We start from the raw sequence: 16,225 nt of genomic DNA, 5'->3' as shown, positions 1-16,225 counted from the left end.
TCTTTACCTTAAATGCTTAATACAATGTACTTCACCTTAGTTTTTCCAACCTGATCTCACGGGAAACCGTACAAATTCTACGAGGTGGCTAATTCGTACGAATTCATACGACCTCACTCGTACGAATTAGTACGATTTTTGCAAAATCTTACATATTTTACGAATTGCCCAATTCGTATGAATTCATACGAATGACCTACCCCTGACCCCGCCCCTAAACCTACCCATCACGTGGGTTTAGACAAATCGTACAAATTCGTACGAGTGAGGTTGTACGAATTCGTACGAATTAGCCAACTTTTTATCATTCGTACGAATTGGTCGTGAGATAGTGTTGGTTTTTCATGTGATGTTATGTCAAGATGGAGGATTCTTAAACTTCTAATCCCACACTACCAAACGAGTTAAGGACCTATCAGCCTTTCATTTATTTTAAATGATTTATCCATGCACGTTATTATTATTATTATTTTTTGCGCGTGTGCTATCGTAATCATTAATCAAAATAACTTCCCCTCCCTCTTGCAGCGGCATCTCCTCTTTGATGATGTGATTACTGGTGCAAGGGCGGGACCAACCTGTCACTCACATGACATCACAGCAATAGCCAACCACAACGATCCAATCAGTTTCCCATGGAAAAACTTACATTTTCCTTGTTCAAGAAGCCGTTTCACTCACAATAGGGAAGACTTCTTCCGTTTCATGACGCGGAACAAACATGTCTTTCAAAGTCTTTTGTTTTGCCAAGAGCTTTATTCACAGCTTCCCTCAATAGGGTACAATCAAGGCACAATATATTTTGATCTGTACAGAAAGAAATGATATCAATTTAAATTCAAATCATCCTCATGAACTTGCTTCTGTCTTTTTGCTTGACAACAATTCCAGCTGCCAAAAACAGCCACATAGATTGTAGTGCAGAACACATTGTGTTCCTCTAAAAGAAAATGTTTTGGTCTCAAGTTTTTCGCAAAAAAAAAAAAAAATCACTGCTTAGTCCGTGTTCTTTTTTGGAGGTATAAAGTGTATAAAACCATTTGGTTTTAGGGAATTAGATCTACATTACTGAGGTATTTTGAAAGTAAGAATATATTTTGGTCTCTCATTCTGGAGTGTCAAGTATTATATATCTGACTGTTGGTCTTCATTTATGGTGTTTCTGAAAGATGGAGATGTACTCTTGGACATCATCAGGGGAGCCCATCACCACAGGTACCCGCTGATGGATGTTCTCGGGCTGGATGTCCAGGATGTTGGTGGTCCCTGTGGTGGCCATTCCTCCGGCCTGCTCCATGATGAAGGCCATGGGGTTGCACTCATAGAGAAGTCTGAGCTGAAGAGAGTGAAAGAGTTTTACAAGTCTCTACCAGTCCCAGCCACATTATTTGTCCAAGAACATTTAGCTAGGGCTTCCTCCTATTCCTACAGCTCCCTCTATAGGCTTTAAAAGCAGCTGTAGCAGACACAGGTGAGTGAAGCTTTAAAAGCTTTCTCACTGAGGTATTTGAATTATGATACTGTGAAGTAACAGCATGGCACAAAGGTTTTACCACAAGTATCTATAATGTAATGGATCCTATTCCAGGTCTTACGGATGGAGAGAATAAACATTGACACGCCTGCATATTTGACACCAAACAAAAGAACTGGAGCAAAGGTCATACATGCTTTCCATGCCTTCACTTCATTTAAGTATTTCATTAAATAGAACAGTGTCCGCATGAATGTCATTCAATTAGTTAAACACTACATTACATTTACATTGCTACATGTAGTTCATTGCACCTGTGGTTACTCTGAATGAACTTGAGAGGAATTCATTGGGACCTAACTGCAAAATGTCTCAGAAAAGTGATGTTAGTTCTGATCTAGCGGTTCTAACCTTCCTTAGAAGGTGCTAATGCATTCATGGTTTTTTTGTATGCAATTTGGGTGTTCAAATACTTTTTATTGGGCTGCTGAATAAGGCTTTATCAAGCAACAATTAAGACAATTTTATGAGAAATAAATTATCATATTTATTCTATCAATGGAGTCCTATTCTACAGTATATCCGAATATATAGCTATATTCATCTGAATATGTGAAAGCATATATATGAATATATGACTGTATTCAGGTTACAAGTGTTTAAACGTCTACGTTTAAACAAGGTCACGTGAATATAAACAATGTTTAGATGAAGTACCTTTCCTTTGGGGCTCTTCACATTTGCAGGGTAAAGGAAGATTCCTCCATAAACAAGCGTCCGATGCACATCTGCCACCATTGAACCTACGTAACGGGCTCCATAGGGCGCACTGCCATCCTGAACACATTTTTACAGTTATACTCCATGTGTGTCCTTTAGTAGCTGGAGGTGTATTTGAAATGTATAAGTTCGTTCAGCTTTTATTATGTTTAGGGAAATATAGGTTGTAAAAAATATATTTTTTGGGAAAAAAATGCATACTGAACCTCCGGGAACTTTTTCTTCTGCAGGTATTCTGTGTCGGCAGGATTGAAATAAAGGGCATAACCTTCATTCAAACTGTAGATCTTCCCCTTCTTCTTAATCTTCACATCTCTGTCCACCAGAATGAACTCTCCAATAGCCTGACATTTAAATTCATTAATGCATGTGTTATTTAGAACTTATTGTCTCTGGAGAGCATCTGTGGTATGCTGTCAATTATCACAGAAAATAACTTAGATTTGTCCTCAGTTAAAAAAAATTTTTTTTCTAGTGATAAAGCATGTTTACGAGCTGTTTAATTCATAAAATTTGATTTAAAAAAAATTCAAACTAAATTAATTAAAGGAACCGTATGTAAGATTGTGGCCAAAACTGGTACTGCAATCACTTTCAAATGACTGTAGAGCGGTGTATCCCCTCCCCCTCCCCCTCCCCCCTGACTCCAGGTTGTCAGCTAGGCTGCAGGATCCAGCAGGAACGTAGGCTGCTACAAGGAGCTTCCAATGGCAAGTGACGAGTCCTACACAGTAAGTTTTTTTTCTGTTAATTATGTTTATGCTTCATGAGCGATGTTTTGCGAAGTAATAATGTATCGCAAAAATGTACTAATGGCGATTAGCCAAATATAATCGTAAAGATGTACGCTCGTATGTGACAGTACATTGTTAGAACAGTAGCTGTTAGTCTAACTTGTAACGGTAGGTATCTGTCATTAACGTAAGTACAAGCACAAGCCTAAGTCACTATGTGTAACAGATATCAAAGATACAGCTATTCATTTAGGTTTCGTAACGTTAGACATTTTTTATCCGACACGTTTGTAGCTGCAGCTGTGGTAACTAGAGCAGAGCTGGCAACCCGGATGCCGAAACACTACTGACTTCGTGATTAGTAGATAGGTGGAGGGTGGCGCATCGGGCCAAAACACAACATGACAACACCAACATCAGTTGAGGGCTGCAACTTCACTTTTTAAATGACAATATCCTGGCCGGACTACTGTTGTCAGTGATATAAGTATTTGAAATGAACATGATTTCTTAATGTCTAAGTGACATATCAGGGCCATTTTATGATTAATTGAAATACATTTCTTACATACGGTTCCTTTAATTAAAACTAAATCCAGAAAATGATCCCATGATGGGAACCCCTAAAAGGTACCACATAGACAGAACACTTTATGGTTCTAAAGAAACCTTTCTTCTAAGAGTGTACACTGTTTCAAACTATGTCTCCTAGCTAATGATATGAATCATATCATTTCCAGCTACAAATGATTAACTACACATAGCTACACATTCTAAGCTTGCTTTGTGTAGACTGAATAAACTGTGATACCAACTGATTCACTGGTAAATGATCCCAAAAGTGATGTGTAAAAAATTGTGTAAGTAAAACGGACTCACTGGATCTAACATGAAGCAGTTTACTCCCTGACCAGTGGAGAGGACAATCATGGTGGCACTGCCGTACAGTGCATATCCAGCAGCCACTATGTTTCGACCAGACTGCAGGGCATCTTTCTCAGACGGCTCGCTGTCTGTGCACTGTGAACGGAGAAATAAAGTGTGTTCAGATACTAGGGTGGAATCCACGTGGACTGTCATGGGCTGCTTGCATACTTGCAAATCTATTAAATATATTCCGTCATACCTTTCTGTAGATGGCAAAGATGGTCCCAATCGAAGCAAGGCAGTCAATGTTGGATGAACCATCAAGAGGGTCAAAGCAAACCACGTATTTACCCTTAAACACATGCAAGAAGCTTTGGTTAAATAAATATTACTGAAGTAGTGGTGCATCTTGACTTACATTACAGCCATTTAATGATGTAGGCTACTTAGCTCTATCCTCACTCATCTTTAAAACCACACACACACACACACACACACACACACACACACACACAACTGGCTTGTGTCTAATTTTAACACAGCTTTTGACTAATTTAGTTTTTAACAAATCATTTTGTAGAAATTGAACTCACTATGTTCTCTAAAGCAGAAATATTTACATTCAAAATTACATTTCCATGATTTTAAGGTTGTATTAACTGTGTAATATCCAGGACTGGAAAAAGCCTTTTTTTTAATTCCCTGAATTTCCAGGTTTTCCATGACTATGGGAACTCAGTTGATAATACGTCTTTGCACATGTATCTCAGTTTCATATACTTGAATGTCAGATTACATTCAGAATGGGTTTCTGGTCAATAATACAGGTTATGATCTATAAGCTTGCATCTCTACCTAGCAGCTGAAATCAGTCATGTGACTAGGTCTCCATGTTCTGCCCAGGAAAGGCAAGTTTATCTGGAAACTCACACTTTCCCATTCTTGGAATATGTGAAGAGTTACTTGAATTGATTGGCTATGTTTTGGCAAACACTTTAAACAAATATATATCTTGATTAAATGGTTTATGATTAAACACTTACAGTAGTACCTTACCCGTCTATCTGGCTCCACAATGATTGCAGTGTCATGTTCCTCAGTGACCAGTACACATGAGGTGAATGAGGATTTGATCATGTTTATGACGAGGTCATTGGAAAGGATGTCCAGCTTCTTCACCTGATCACCTGTCACATTGGTACTTCCAGCAATGCCATACCTGCCAGAAATATGAATCATATCAGAGGGACTGAAATTAGTTTTTAGGTATTGTTTCTCAATGCTTTATAGAAGTGTTGTATAAAAGCAACAACACACTACTTCCAATTCAACAGCACTGTTTTCTCATGTGATATTGCGTACATAATCTATGTAATGGATACTGAATAATAAACTAATTTGTGATATAAAGGGCTCAATTCATTTTTTTTTTAAAGCCATAGAAGTACAAACTTCAGGTTGTTCAGTTCTGCTGGCATTTCCTAACACCAGCATGTCTATATGCTTCAGTTTCAAAACTTAAGCTAATCACATGTAAAAAAAAAAAAAAAAAAAAAAACTTTTTCATAAACATGCATAAAACTTAAGAAAATGTTCAGGTCATATTTCACTCAAAAATGAAATGAATAAATAAGAAATTATATATTTTTTATATAAAAAAAGTGCATTGAGAATAAAATGTTTTAATAAAAAAAAAAAAAAAAAAAGAACAACAAATGCTATGATGTATAATTACTTTTTGTTAATGTATTGCATTCCAATAATGAGCATCTGGCATTAAAAACTGCCCAAAAATTTATGCTAAAATGCTAAAAATATAAATTATCTAAAATATACGCTTTGGTAACACTATTTTACAGTGTCCTTGTTACACGTTACACGTAGCCTACTTAATAAAGTTATACATTACATTATGCATTACAAGCAAATAACCAAAAACCAACCCCAAAGTAAGTAGGCTACATGTTGTTTAATATACATTACCAAGTACTTAATTGTATTAAACTTAATTGAATTGTCCCTCAATTCTGATTGGTTGATTGAAATGTTGATCCATGGACATGTTGTAGTAGGCTACTTGGTGAAAACACATTCACCTTGTGGGTACAGTAAACAAGAGATGGACACTGTTTTTAAACTAAAACAAACGCATTCATTTTTGCAACTCATGTTTTTGCAACCCAAACACTTTGGAGTCCCAATCGATTCTGTCGGTGGTGTGCATAAGAAATACTCACAGGTGCGCGATCCCAGCTTTCCTGACAGCGCTCGAGATGGCTTTTACAGCCGTGCACATCGCGTTCAGAAGAGTTGTCAGCTCGCCTGTGCCTTTGGCTTTCCTGCCCTCTTCCAGCAGAAATCTCGTCAAAGTCACAACATTAGTGTCGAATGAACTACGGTCTGACATGACTGCAGAGTTAAAGATCTTCTTGCTGATGTAAAAATGAAAAAGATCTCGCTGTTGTATTAATAATGTGGATAATTCCTGCAACTCATTCTATCGCGGAAACACAAATATGAAGGCGGAAATGGTGCTGTATGGAGAGCTAAACTAAACCAATGAGAAGTGCACAGCCAGAGGTTTAGAGGTGTGACTGACTGACTGCGTGGAAGTTTCAAAACAATGTTGCATTGTGGAAACATGAGTGTGAATGAAAGGCCCCCTCATGCCTGATATCTGCTGTGTCATCATGATCATGGGTTTGAGTCTGACTCACTGGCGAGCTGACATTACTACTCTTCTTCTGTTAACTTATTTAATCCCACCTGTAAATGTTCTAAACAAAAATTTATTTTGAGTTTGAATGGTCTAAAAAGAGTTGCTGAGGATTTTTCAGAGAGTTGTCAACTATAAGAAGTCAGTCTTCAGTCCGCCATGTTGTAGTTTGTCTCATATAGTCAGGCTGGTTTATTATTGGCTGGATTTGTGAGCTTTTTTATTTAAATTTGACTTATTTTAATCAGTTGTTGTTCAGTTCAACTTAAAATAGGTATGCAAGAGATTTAACATTTACTGAAACATACTTCTGAATTTTTTTTTACCTTTTTTTTTTTATACATACAGATACAGACAGTATGAAAAGTAGGTTAAGCATTGGGCTATATACTGTTTACAGTCTGTGCTAAATGGCTATAGGAAATTATCTTTGCGAAAACATTTATGCTGTGAATATTCAGCATTTTATTCAAAATGAGAAAGATACAATGATGGCAGAGTTTAAGGCTTGCCATTTCACAGAACCTGATTTCACCAAATGCAGCTTTTTCCTGGATATAGGTCTTTGTTGTTCCTGGATCAACATTCTGATCAACCAATCAGATTTGAGGGTAGTTTACAGTAAAAAAAAAGAAAAAAAGAAAAGTTGACAGTTTATGTCAAGTAGGCTTACAAGCATGGTTAAGTGCTTAGTGTTAGCAGTGTTATTCATCTATCATTTTCCTTTGATTTCATGGATAAAATGCTACGGTGTAAAATTGTTAATTGGTTAACAGAAAGATGTGTGTTTAGTGTTTGTGTGAATGACACTGTGCAGCTTCTATATAGTATTAACTTTCTCAGCTTGTGATGGTTCATCATGTAAAGTCTGTAAAACCTAAAATGTTGCTACCGTATTTTTTACGGTAAATTTCTAGCAACCACAGCTGCCAGTTGTTGTTTTTTACGGAATTTTTTTACAGTGTAGGGTTAGGTTTAGGGGTAGGGTGTGCTTATATTTGAATTATGATTTTTTACATTTTGTGTAGGCTATTCTGACTCCATACCGAACTACCTGTAAGTAACCACTAGAGGTCAGCCCTGAATAAGTGTCACTTTCCCCACTGAGAAGCATGATGAGCCCATTTCAGCAAATGTTCTCATAAACTTTGAATAATAACAAACATAGATATTAATCAGACTGAATATACAGTATTGGGTTAATAAAGAGCAATAAGTTACAGAATTAGCTCTAAGAAACTGGTTAACACTGCTGTAATGGCCTAGACCCTACTCTCTGAAGCCATATATCCCACCTCAACCCTCAATGATCAGCCACACCACAAAACAAACAAACGAAAATAATGATCATGGATCATCCAGGTAATGACACACGTATTAAGAATAATGCGTATGTCAATTTTTGAATGGGGTCACTTTTATAAATTTAGCTACTATTTTCTTAAATAGCTTGAAAGTACTAAATAAAAAATAACAAACAATGATCCCTGTAATTTAGTTAAATATGAACATTTTGCAGCTTCTGCAAGGTGCATGTCAACCTTTGACCACAACTGTATTTCCATATTCAAGTTTTCTGCTTGGTTCCTTATTCAGCTCCACATTAGATTAATAATAATAATAATAATAATAATAATAAACTCTCAGAACATTTAGTTTATGAATGAGTTCAATACAGTCTATTAGAAAGGTAATTAGAACAGAAGTAAAAACATTCAGGTTAAGTGTTGGAACCTATTAAAGACTCGACATAAACCAAAATATAAGTCACCACTTTGCAAAGTTCATTTATAGCCTATTGTTGGCCTGACTTGAGAAAAAGTGAAAATGCCCCAGGAAATCTCTATCTATAGAATTAGCATTTACATTTGAACTTAACATGACCTATAAATAAGTATAGTATAATAAGTATAATATACTTTCTGACCCTGTTAGACCCAGAAAAAAAGTTTTTTGAATGTAGTATTTTTTCATGTCATTAGGCATGACATTTTTCATGTTTAGGCAAAAACAATGTGTTTTTTTCATTCTCCAATAAATTTTTAGGGTTCAGGATTTTTTTAACCAAACTTTGTATAAAGATGATTCTCAACTATGTTATGACATATATAATGGAATGAATTGATATAGGCCTACTATTTTACTCTATGCAACAAATGGCCATAAATGGGTTGTCCTATTCAATACAATATGCACTGTATCTAATTTGCATATTAATGTTCTTGGGGCAACATGTAATGAAAAATGTGTAATGATAGGAGTAATAATTGGTAATATTTTCACAATAATATCTCATATTTCATAGGAATATTGATATATAATTTATAATTTACTTGTTGTTCCTCCCAAAATGCCTGATAAACGTGATTCCAAGTGTCCTCTACAGTGGACATGTATGAAACCAGTTGTATTGGTTTGTAACAGAAAGTCATATTTTGATTATAAACCCATAACATTTTCCTGAGATGTTGATTTGTGACAATTAACTTGAAAACTAGTCAGATTTAAATGCTAATTACAGTGCTAAATTTGATCACTAATTTAATTTCAGTAATTTGTAAAGACCAAGGAGAAGTTGTTGTCATGCGAAACTTTCAAGCATTTGGTATCTGTGAAAAGCCTCGAATGTGCTCTTTACATGACATCCAGACTTAAAACTGTGACATGGTGTCAGAGAAATTCACTAACATGTAATGTCCACTACAGTGTACAAAAGTGTATTCCTGGCTCCCAGGAGGATAGTAAGCAGAGGAGCACCTGCCTTTGTGTACTCAGTTATTTGCACGTCACGCTCTCACGTCAGGGAACATGTATTGTGCGCTCGGGTGAAACACGTTCTTGTGCGCATGAGCGAAGAGGACAGGAGGACACTTCACCGGGACTTTTACAAGGGGAGCGCAAGGACGGGAGAGGGACGTATAAACAAACTTCTTTGAAAAAAAAGGTAGGCTAATTCATTGTTCCTTTAAAAAAAAAAAAAAAAAAACGCTAACCGCATATGCTACTTATAAAACTAGACTTTATCGCTCACTTCAGGGCGCGTGCGAAACCTGATCCAGCAGCTACAACAGGTCTGCAAACACTTGTGTTTTTCTGTGGGATATGTTAAGCTGATAAATTTTGTCTTAAGTTAAAATTATGAGTATATATAAACGAATCGTGATAGTGGTATAAAAACACTGAATGTAAGCTGCAGGACCAACGTTGGGAATAAATGCTAAGGGCGATTGTAGTAGGTGCATGTCGCACGACTCTTGTTACATGTCAAGATAAGAGATTACAATATAATTTTAATGGTTAACAGGGTCAGATCATTTGTGGGGAAAATAATTTTCTTCAGATGTTGTGTGTTGAGACTATACTCAGTGAACCGATGATTTGTTTTTAAACAAATGATGTAAAGTTTTTGCAGCTAACCTTTGTGTCAGTAAGCATGCGTTCTTGATTCTTCCCGCTACACCATGCGTTTAAGTTTGATGTTTATTTATTTAGGTGTATGTTATAAATGATAAGTTTAGGTTTGTAGTTCTCATAACTGAGTTTGCTACCTTGTGGAGAGCAGGGTAATTGTTCAAGGTCTGTAACTGTGTTTTTGTGTTTTAAAGTTTGATATAATGTTACTGTATTTGTTTGTTAACTAGGCCTACTTTAAAAATCTACAACCCTAAACTGTATAAATTCATGTCAAGTGAGTGCTGATGTTAGGCTACAACTTACGGCCAGATGGTTTGTGTTACACTAATAGAACACACAGACATTTTGACAATTTGGTTAAAGTGATTGTACACTCCCCGGTCTCCCCTAGAATATACATTTCCCTGTATTCATGAACTCTTCAGATGCAGTCCTCAGGTCGCTTGACAGGAAGTAAGTAATTATGATGATTGCCTTTCCTGTGCAGATTTCAGGAAGTTTGAACTGATTTTCATGATAACCACACTATAAACGACTGATGTCTTAAAGTTGCTTGGTGGTGGTTTGAGTTCTCGAACAGCCATTTACTGAAATTCTTATCATTCTTTCACTAGGCCTTCTGAATTTATCGTCCTATCAGTTGTTATCCAGGAAAATGTAGTTCCGCTTTGCACCTTAATGGGCTACTTGATGTATTAAAGTTCATCTTAAAGGGATACTCCACTTTTTTCGGAAATATGCTCATTTTACATCTCCCCCAGAGTTAAACAGTTGAGTTTTACCGTTTTAGAATCCATTCAGCCGAACTCCGGGTCTGACGGTACCACTTTTAGCATAGCTTAGCACAGATCATTGATTCTGATGAGTCCAGTAGCATTTCTTTCAAAATGACCAAAGAGTTTCAATATTTTTCCTATTTAAAACTTGACTCTTCTGTAGTTAAACCGTGTACTAAGATCGACGGAAAATGAAAAGTTGCGATTTTCTAAGCCTATATGACTAGGAACTACTCTCATTCCGGCGTAATAATCAAGGAACTGTGTGGCTGTACCATGAGTGCAGCAGGCGTAATGATATGACGCAGCGCCTGAAAATAGGTCTAATAGGTTAGACAAACTTAGTCCCGGTCACGTTGGAAGAAGTTACCGAGCTGGGGACTATTCTCAGGCGCTGCGTCATATCATTACGCCTGCTGCATCCATGGTACAGCCACACAGTTCCTTGATTATTACGCTGGAATGAGAGTAGTTCCTAGCCATATAGGCTTAGAAAATCGCAACTTTTCATTTTCCGTCGATCTTAGTACACGGTTTAACTACAGAAGAGTCAAGTTTTAAATAGGAAAAATATTGAAACTCTTTGGTCATTTTGAAAGAAATGCTACTGGACTCATCAGAATCAATGATCTGTGCTAAGCTATGCTAAAAGTGGTACCGTCAGACCCGGAGTTCGGCTGAATGGATTCTAAAACGGTAAAACTCAACTGTTTAACTCTGGGGGAGTTGTAAAATGAGCTTATTTCCGAAAAAAGTGGAGTATCCCTTTAAGGGACACAATAAACCGTGACTATACACAAACCAAGATGAGGACAGTGCATTGCGTCATACAAACAAAGACAAAACTCTATCAGGGTTACTCATGTGACACTAAAATAATGAGATTAACATGATATGTAACAGAAATGCCCTAAATAAGGAAAACTCATAACTATTTAAACTTTAAAATAACCAGGAGCTTCTGGGAATGTCATTTTATATGTAACATGAATTTTTTTGAAGGTCCAAGAGAGGACTGAAATACACTGAACTTTAACTTGTTCATTGTGTGTGCAGTGTTGGCATGCTCATTCTTCCAGGTTGGCATCATTGCCATGTACAGTCTGCAATAGACTCTCACAAAGACATTATTATGCTCTAGTGAAAAGGATTGTCAGCGACCTACAAATATTATCACCGTCAAAAATGAAACCTCTGTTTGGCGTATATCTGAAACAAGGGAGCCCTTTCCCCTTTCAATGATCATTTGCTGGATGCATTCCCCCATCATTTCAACAGCAGACAATTTTTAAATTCTTCTTTGTTGGATTGGATCCCTCTCTTATTCCAGTTGCACTCCTCAAGAAGTCTGTGACCTCTAAGACCACATTAAACTTGTGATAGTATATTTTGTAAGGGGCCAATCCAGAGGAAAATCGGCACATCCACAGGGTGTAAACTGTTCGGTTCTGCTCCGAGACTATGAATGGAAGAAGGCTTTGTGATGCCGAGACATCTTTTGGAGTTAGTCCCAGTTGTTTAAAGAGGGAACTGTTTCAAGATGAAAGTCTTCTAAAGCCTCCTTTCACCAATGACATAATGAAAGACCATATTAAAGAATGTGAGATCCCTGTCTGCCTTTATGCTTGCTTTCCAGAGGGATTCTTATTGTTAAAAGCAAGATGGCTAGATCTTTTCTTTAAAGCTGAGTGCTGTTCATGGGTGGCAATGTGGTGTTTCAAATGAGAAGAGGTTTGAATGTGAATTTCACTTTCTACCCATGTGAACACATACATGTTCCTGTCAATTTGAAAACAATAGGATGTTCTATATGCACATTGTGTCCCTCATTAAATATTTATCCTGTACCATTATGCATTTGTTAGCAACAGCAGGCTTGGTTTCTGATTAGGCTACTTGTTACAAAATAAAATGGCTACAACTACAGTTAAAAAGGATAGGTGGATTCAAAAATCATTTACACGCCCTCATGCCTATCCAAACCTGTATAACCGACTTTCTTCTGTGATACACACAAAAATGGTGTTTAGACTTTCTTCAAAATATATCCTTTTGCAGAAAAAAAAGGAAATCCATGCAGGTTTTAAAAGACATTTTCTTATGTTCAGGCCCTTGTGGACATATGGCAGAAGCCTCCTCAATTTGCACCTTGCTGAGGAAGCTTTCCACATTGGGATCAAAGCTCAGTTCATGGTGAAGGGAACTGTCACCTCTCTCTCTCTCTCTCTCTCTCCCTCTCAGGCTGTAAAATCCACACTGCCGCCTGTTTATACAGAGGAAATTACTTCCACTTTGCTGCTTGGTTAGAACTGTTTGCAAAATCTAATCTACCCCCTTTACCATCGCTCCAAGCCTACCAAACATCTCTAGCATAGAGAATCTCACACTATATTGTGGAGGGGTTACCATGTCTTTTTAGGCTGGTTTTTAACACTGCTTCTGATTTAGTTAGTTCTTAAAAAAACTAGATTTTTAAAAAAATTCTGTTTCATTTCTTCCTCCTGGTCAATATACACTGTCGTTCAAAAATGTGGAGTTCATGGTTTAAACAAAGGCTGCGTTTATTTGACCAAAAATAATATTGTGAAAAATATTACACTAATATAGTTTAATATTTCGTTTCTGCGATATAAAAGCTGAATTTTCACATGATCATTCAGAAATCATTCTAATGTGCTGATTTGGTGCTCCTTTTATGAACAACGTTGAAAACGATTGTGCTGCTTATTTTTGTGGAAACTGATAATTTTTTTCAGGATTCTTTGATGAATAGATAGTTCAAAAGTAGTATATAAAAGAAATATAAATCTTTTGTAACCTTAGAAATGTCTCTTTCTGATTAATGTAATGCAGACTTTCTGAATACATTTATTAATTTATTTTTCAAAAAAAAAAGAAAGTCATATTGACCCCAAACTTTTGAACTGTTGTGTAGGCGAGTGTTGAAATTCACTCACTGGCCAGTTTATAATTTGTTGTGTCATAATTTAACTTGTTACTTATATTGTTGAACAATATGCAGACAGAGATACAATCCTGTGTTCAAATTATTCATCATTCAGGACGGTTATCAATTTGAGTTACTCTTTCAAATAGGTACAGTAAAATAAGGTTAATAATTTGATATTAGTAAACCATGCTCTAGTAATCCTTCCTTAAGAGTAAATGCTGTTTTCTATCTCTTCAAAGTAAAACACGACTTTTTTTTTTTTATGACTTCCTTGTGGAAATCTTTTCCAGTTTGCACTGTTTGCACTCAGAATGCTAGTGACCTTTATTTCCATGCAGTGATTTAATCACCTGCATTTGATGCCTCATCAACTTCATGTTTGTTCTTTCTCTTGGTGGAATAGTATGTACATTTTTTTTATCAAATCAGTCATTTTCCATCATAAGCAGTAAATGTACCTTCAGTTAAAGCCTTTTCTCATAAAAATGCACCCTTTTTTTTTTGTCCTGCTAGCCTCAAGGAAGGTTATATTTGAGGAATAGACTCGGGTACAAGGCAATTAAAATCGAGAGGCAGGAGGTCCAGGTCTTTTGTTGTTGTTAACTGGTCATATCCAATCAGGAACCATCACATTGGCTTGTTTGACCGTATTCAAGACACTCCCGTATGACTTTTTGCTGAGGATGCTGTCTAGACTGTTTACATATTAATTAGGAATTAATTATCTGGACGCTCAAAGTCCGGTGGGAACTTCCTCTTGTCATTTCCTCATTCATTTTATGATTGTAATATTTACAACAACAAAAGTAAAAGATGTTATTGGCAGTTTTATGGAGTATTGCTTTGCTTTTTGTAGTTTTGTGTTCACAGCACTGCCTTGAGCATCCACGAAAGGGCTTCTCAAAACCTCCCTGAATATAGCTTTCTTTGGTCAGTAGTATCAGTGCATTGCTTTCAGGCTTCCCCTTTTGCTTATGAGAAAGTAATTAGTAAAGACTCTTAATTAGAAGCGTAAAATGAAGGAAAAAGGCCTTTGTGATGTGTCAAACCTGTATGACGTGAATTGCTTGTTTAGGTTGGCTGTCTCTACATGGGTCACAGACTTAAACTGCTTTGTAAAATCGTAAAATCTTTTCTTTGTTACCCAGAATGGACCGATTGGATGGCTTGCTACATTCTGATACACGGTCCAAAACACTGGATTAAGAGGAACACCTGGTCATTTTATGTTTTTTATTTTTTATTTAGCTAGAAACATTCCAGTAAAATAGAGAACCAAAGGATCAGGTTTTCTGCATCCCAGAGAGCTCAGCGCTTTAAGGTCATTGTCCTTAGACTGTGTCTGCCTAACACAGTGACTTTATTCTAGTCTGTTTTAGAGTTTTGGATTGATTTCTAAGAATAGGAGGCCGAGAAATGCTTTACCCATACATCTACTGGTTCATGTTTACATGTTGAACTGTTTGCTGTTTTCCATCTTCTTCCTCAGAGTTTAAAGTGTGTTTCCCATTTAAAACATTTTCATCGCATAGATGATGTCCACATTATGTCCACCAGGTTGTATAATTAAATTCCATTTTTAAAATGTCAGAACGAGACAAATGGGGGTCTTCATTATTTATTTAATCATGCATGTAAGTGGCCGAAGACATCACTTTACTATATCCATTTTTAAAAGTGATAACTACATCACTCAGTTGTTCCATCTTAGGTATATCTAAGAGGTTTCTCTGTTTGGCTCTTCACTTTCCATCAGGCATTTTTCATCAAAATGAAGGTAGATAGATTCACATGTAGCAGCGTGAAGATCTTGTCAGGTGACGAGAGAAAACGCACTCTGAGCAAAGATGCAGCTGGGTTTAGTGGGTGCAGAAGAAAAACTCCTACATTCTCAATGTGTCAGTTGTTTCACAGAGATCTTTTTGTTCTTCGTGACGTATGATATACCCACATTTGCAAGTGCCATTCATCTTTGTAATATGGTTTACTCTTTACATAACTGTGCCATTTGACAGTGAAGTTAACATAGACGTTTTCTATCAGACTGAGCCACAGTTGACTTGCTTTCCCTAATATGTTGACATGCACAGTTACAGTCTTCATCTGTCTGTTGAAATATATACTGAGCATCACTTATGTATGTCTGATTGATTGCAGTATGTTTAAAGGCTGGAATTCTCTGCACGACTTGTGCACAAATGTTTGCCCCGATTTACAGTCTGGACAAGTCAACGGCAGTTGCTGAAAGAGCCAGTCAGCAGATTCACAGACAAGGCTTAAGTCTTACTAGTCCCAGACTAAAATCCATGTTTGAGCTGTTTTCACTGAAAGCAACTTGCTCTGACAAATCTAATATGTCAGTGGCATTGTTTTGTCTCAAGATGCACTTCTTGCTCAGGCATGTTTATAAAAGCTACTTAAATGTCCTAATTAAACTATGGCCTAATCCTGGCTTAATCGAAGCCCTGTATGTGAAACCAGGCCGTAGTGTATGACAGGTACAGACTCATTTGC

At 36.7% G+C, this 16,225-nt stretch overlaps 2 protein-coding genes across 2 annotated transcripts in view; one reads left to right on the top strand and one right to left on the bottom strand.

Annotated features, from left to right (window-relative positions):
- Positions 1–729: 729 nt before the first annotated feature.
- Positions 730–6,737, bottom strand: fbp1a (fructose-1,6-bisphosphatase 1a). The gene is made up of 7 exons (XM_084414908.1): positions 6,093–6,737; positions 4,912–5,074; positions 4,115–4,207; positions 3,868–4,008; positions 2,461–2,598; positions 2,192–2,311; positions 730–1,336 (listed from the first exon to the last, which is right to left on the bottom strand). The coding sequence occupies exons 1-7, from the start codon at positions 6,260–6,262 to the stop codon at positions 1,148–1,150; spliced, it is 1,014 nt and encodes a 337-aa protein (XP_084271034.1). The 5' UTR covers positions 6,263–6,737; the 3' UTR covers positions 730–1,147.
- A 2,637-nt stretch (positions 6,738–9,374) lies between these two features.
- The window catches only part of kank1a (KN motif and ankyrin repeat domains 1a), a 48,221-nt gene continuing 41,370 nt past the window's right edge, over positions 9,375–16,225 (top strand). The window contains exon 1 of the mRNA XM_084414165.1: positions 9,375–9,515. The gene's annotated coding sequence lies outside the window, so the exon portion shown is untranslated. The remainder of the gene's footprint in view (positions 9,516–16,225) is intronic.

The sequence above is a fragment of the Rutilus rutilus genome (assembly GCF_951802725.1).
Source record: "Rutilus rutilus genome assembly, chromosome: 7".
Taxonomy (NCBI): Eukaryota; Metazoa; Chordata; class Actinopteri; order Cypriniformes; family Leuciscidae; genus Rutilus; species Rutilus rutilus.
This window is presented reverse-complemented; position numbering and strand designations above follow the sequence as displayed.

Bases quoted from the DNA above. Each gene is read 5' to 3' on its own strand.
- fbp1a (XM_084414908.1), bottom strand. From the start codon at position 6,262: ATGTCAGACCGTAGTTCATTCGACACTAATGTTGTGACTTTGACGAGA. The intron at 4,208-4,911 runs GTAAGGTACTAC...CATGTGTTTAAG, and splicing joins TTGTGGAGCCAGATAGACGG to GGTAAATACGTGGTTTGCTT. The intron at 2,599-3,867 runs GTGAGTCCGTTT...TTTAAATGTCAG, and splicing joins ACTGCTTCATGTTAGATCCA to GCTATTGGAGAGTTCATTCT.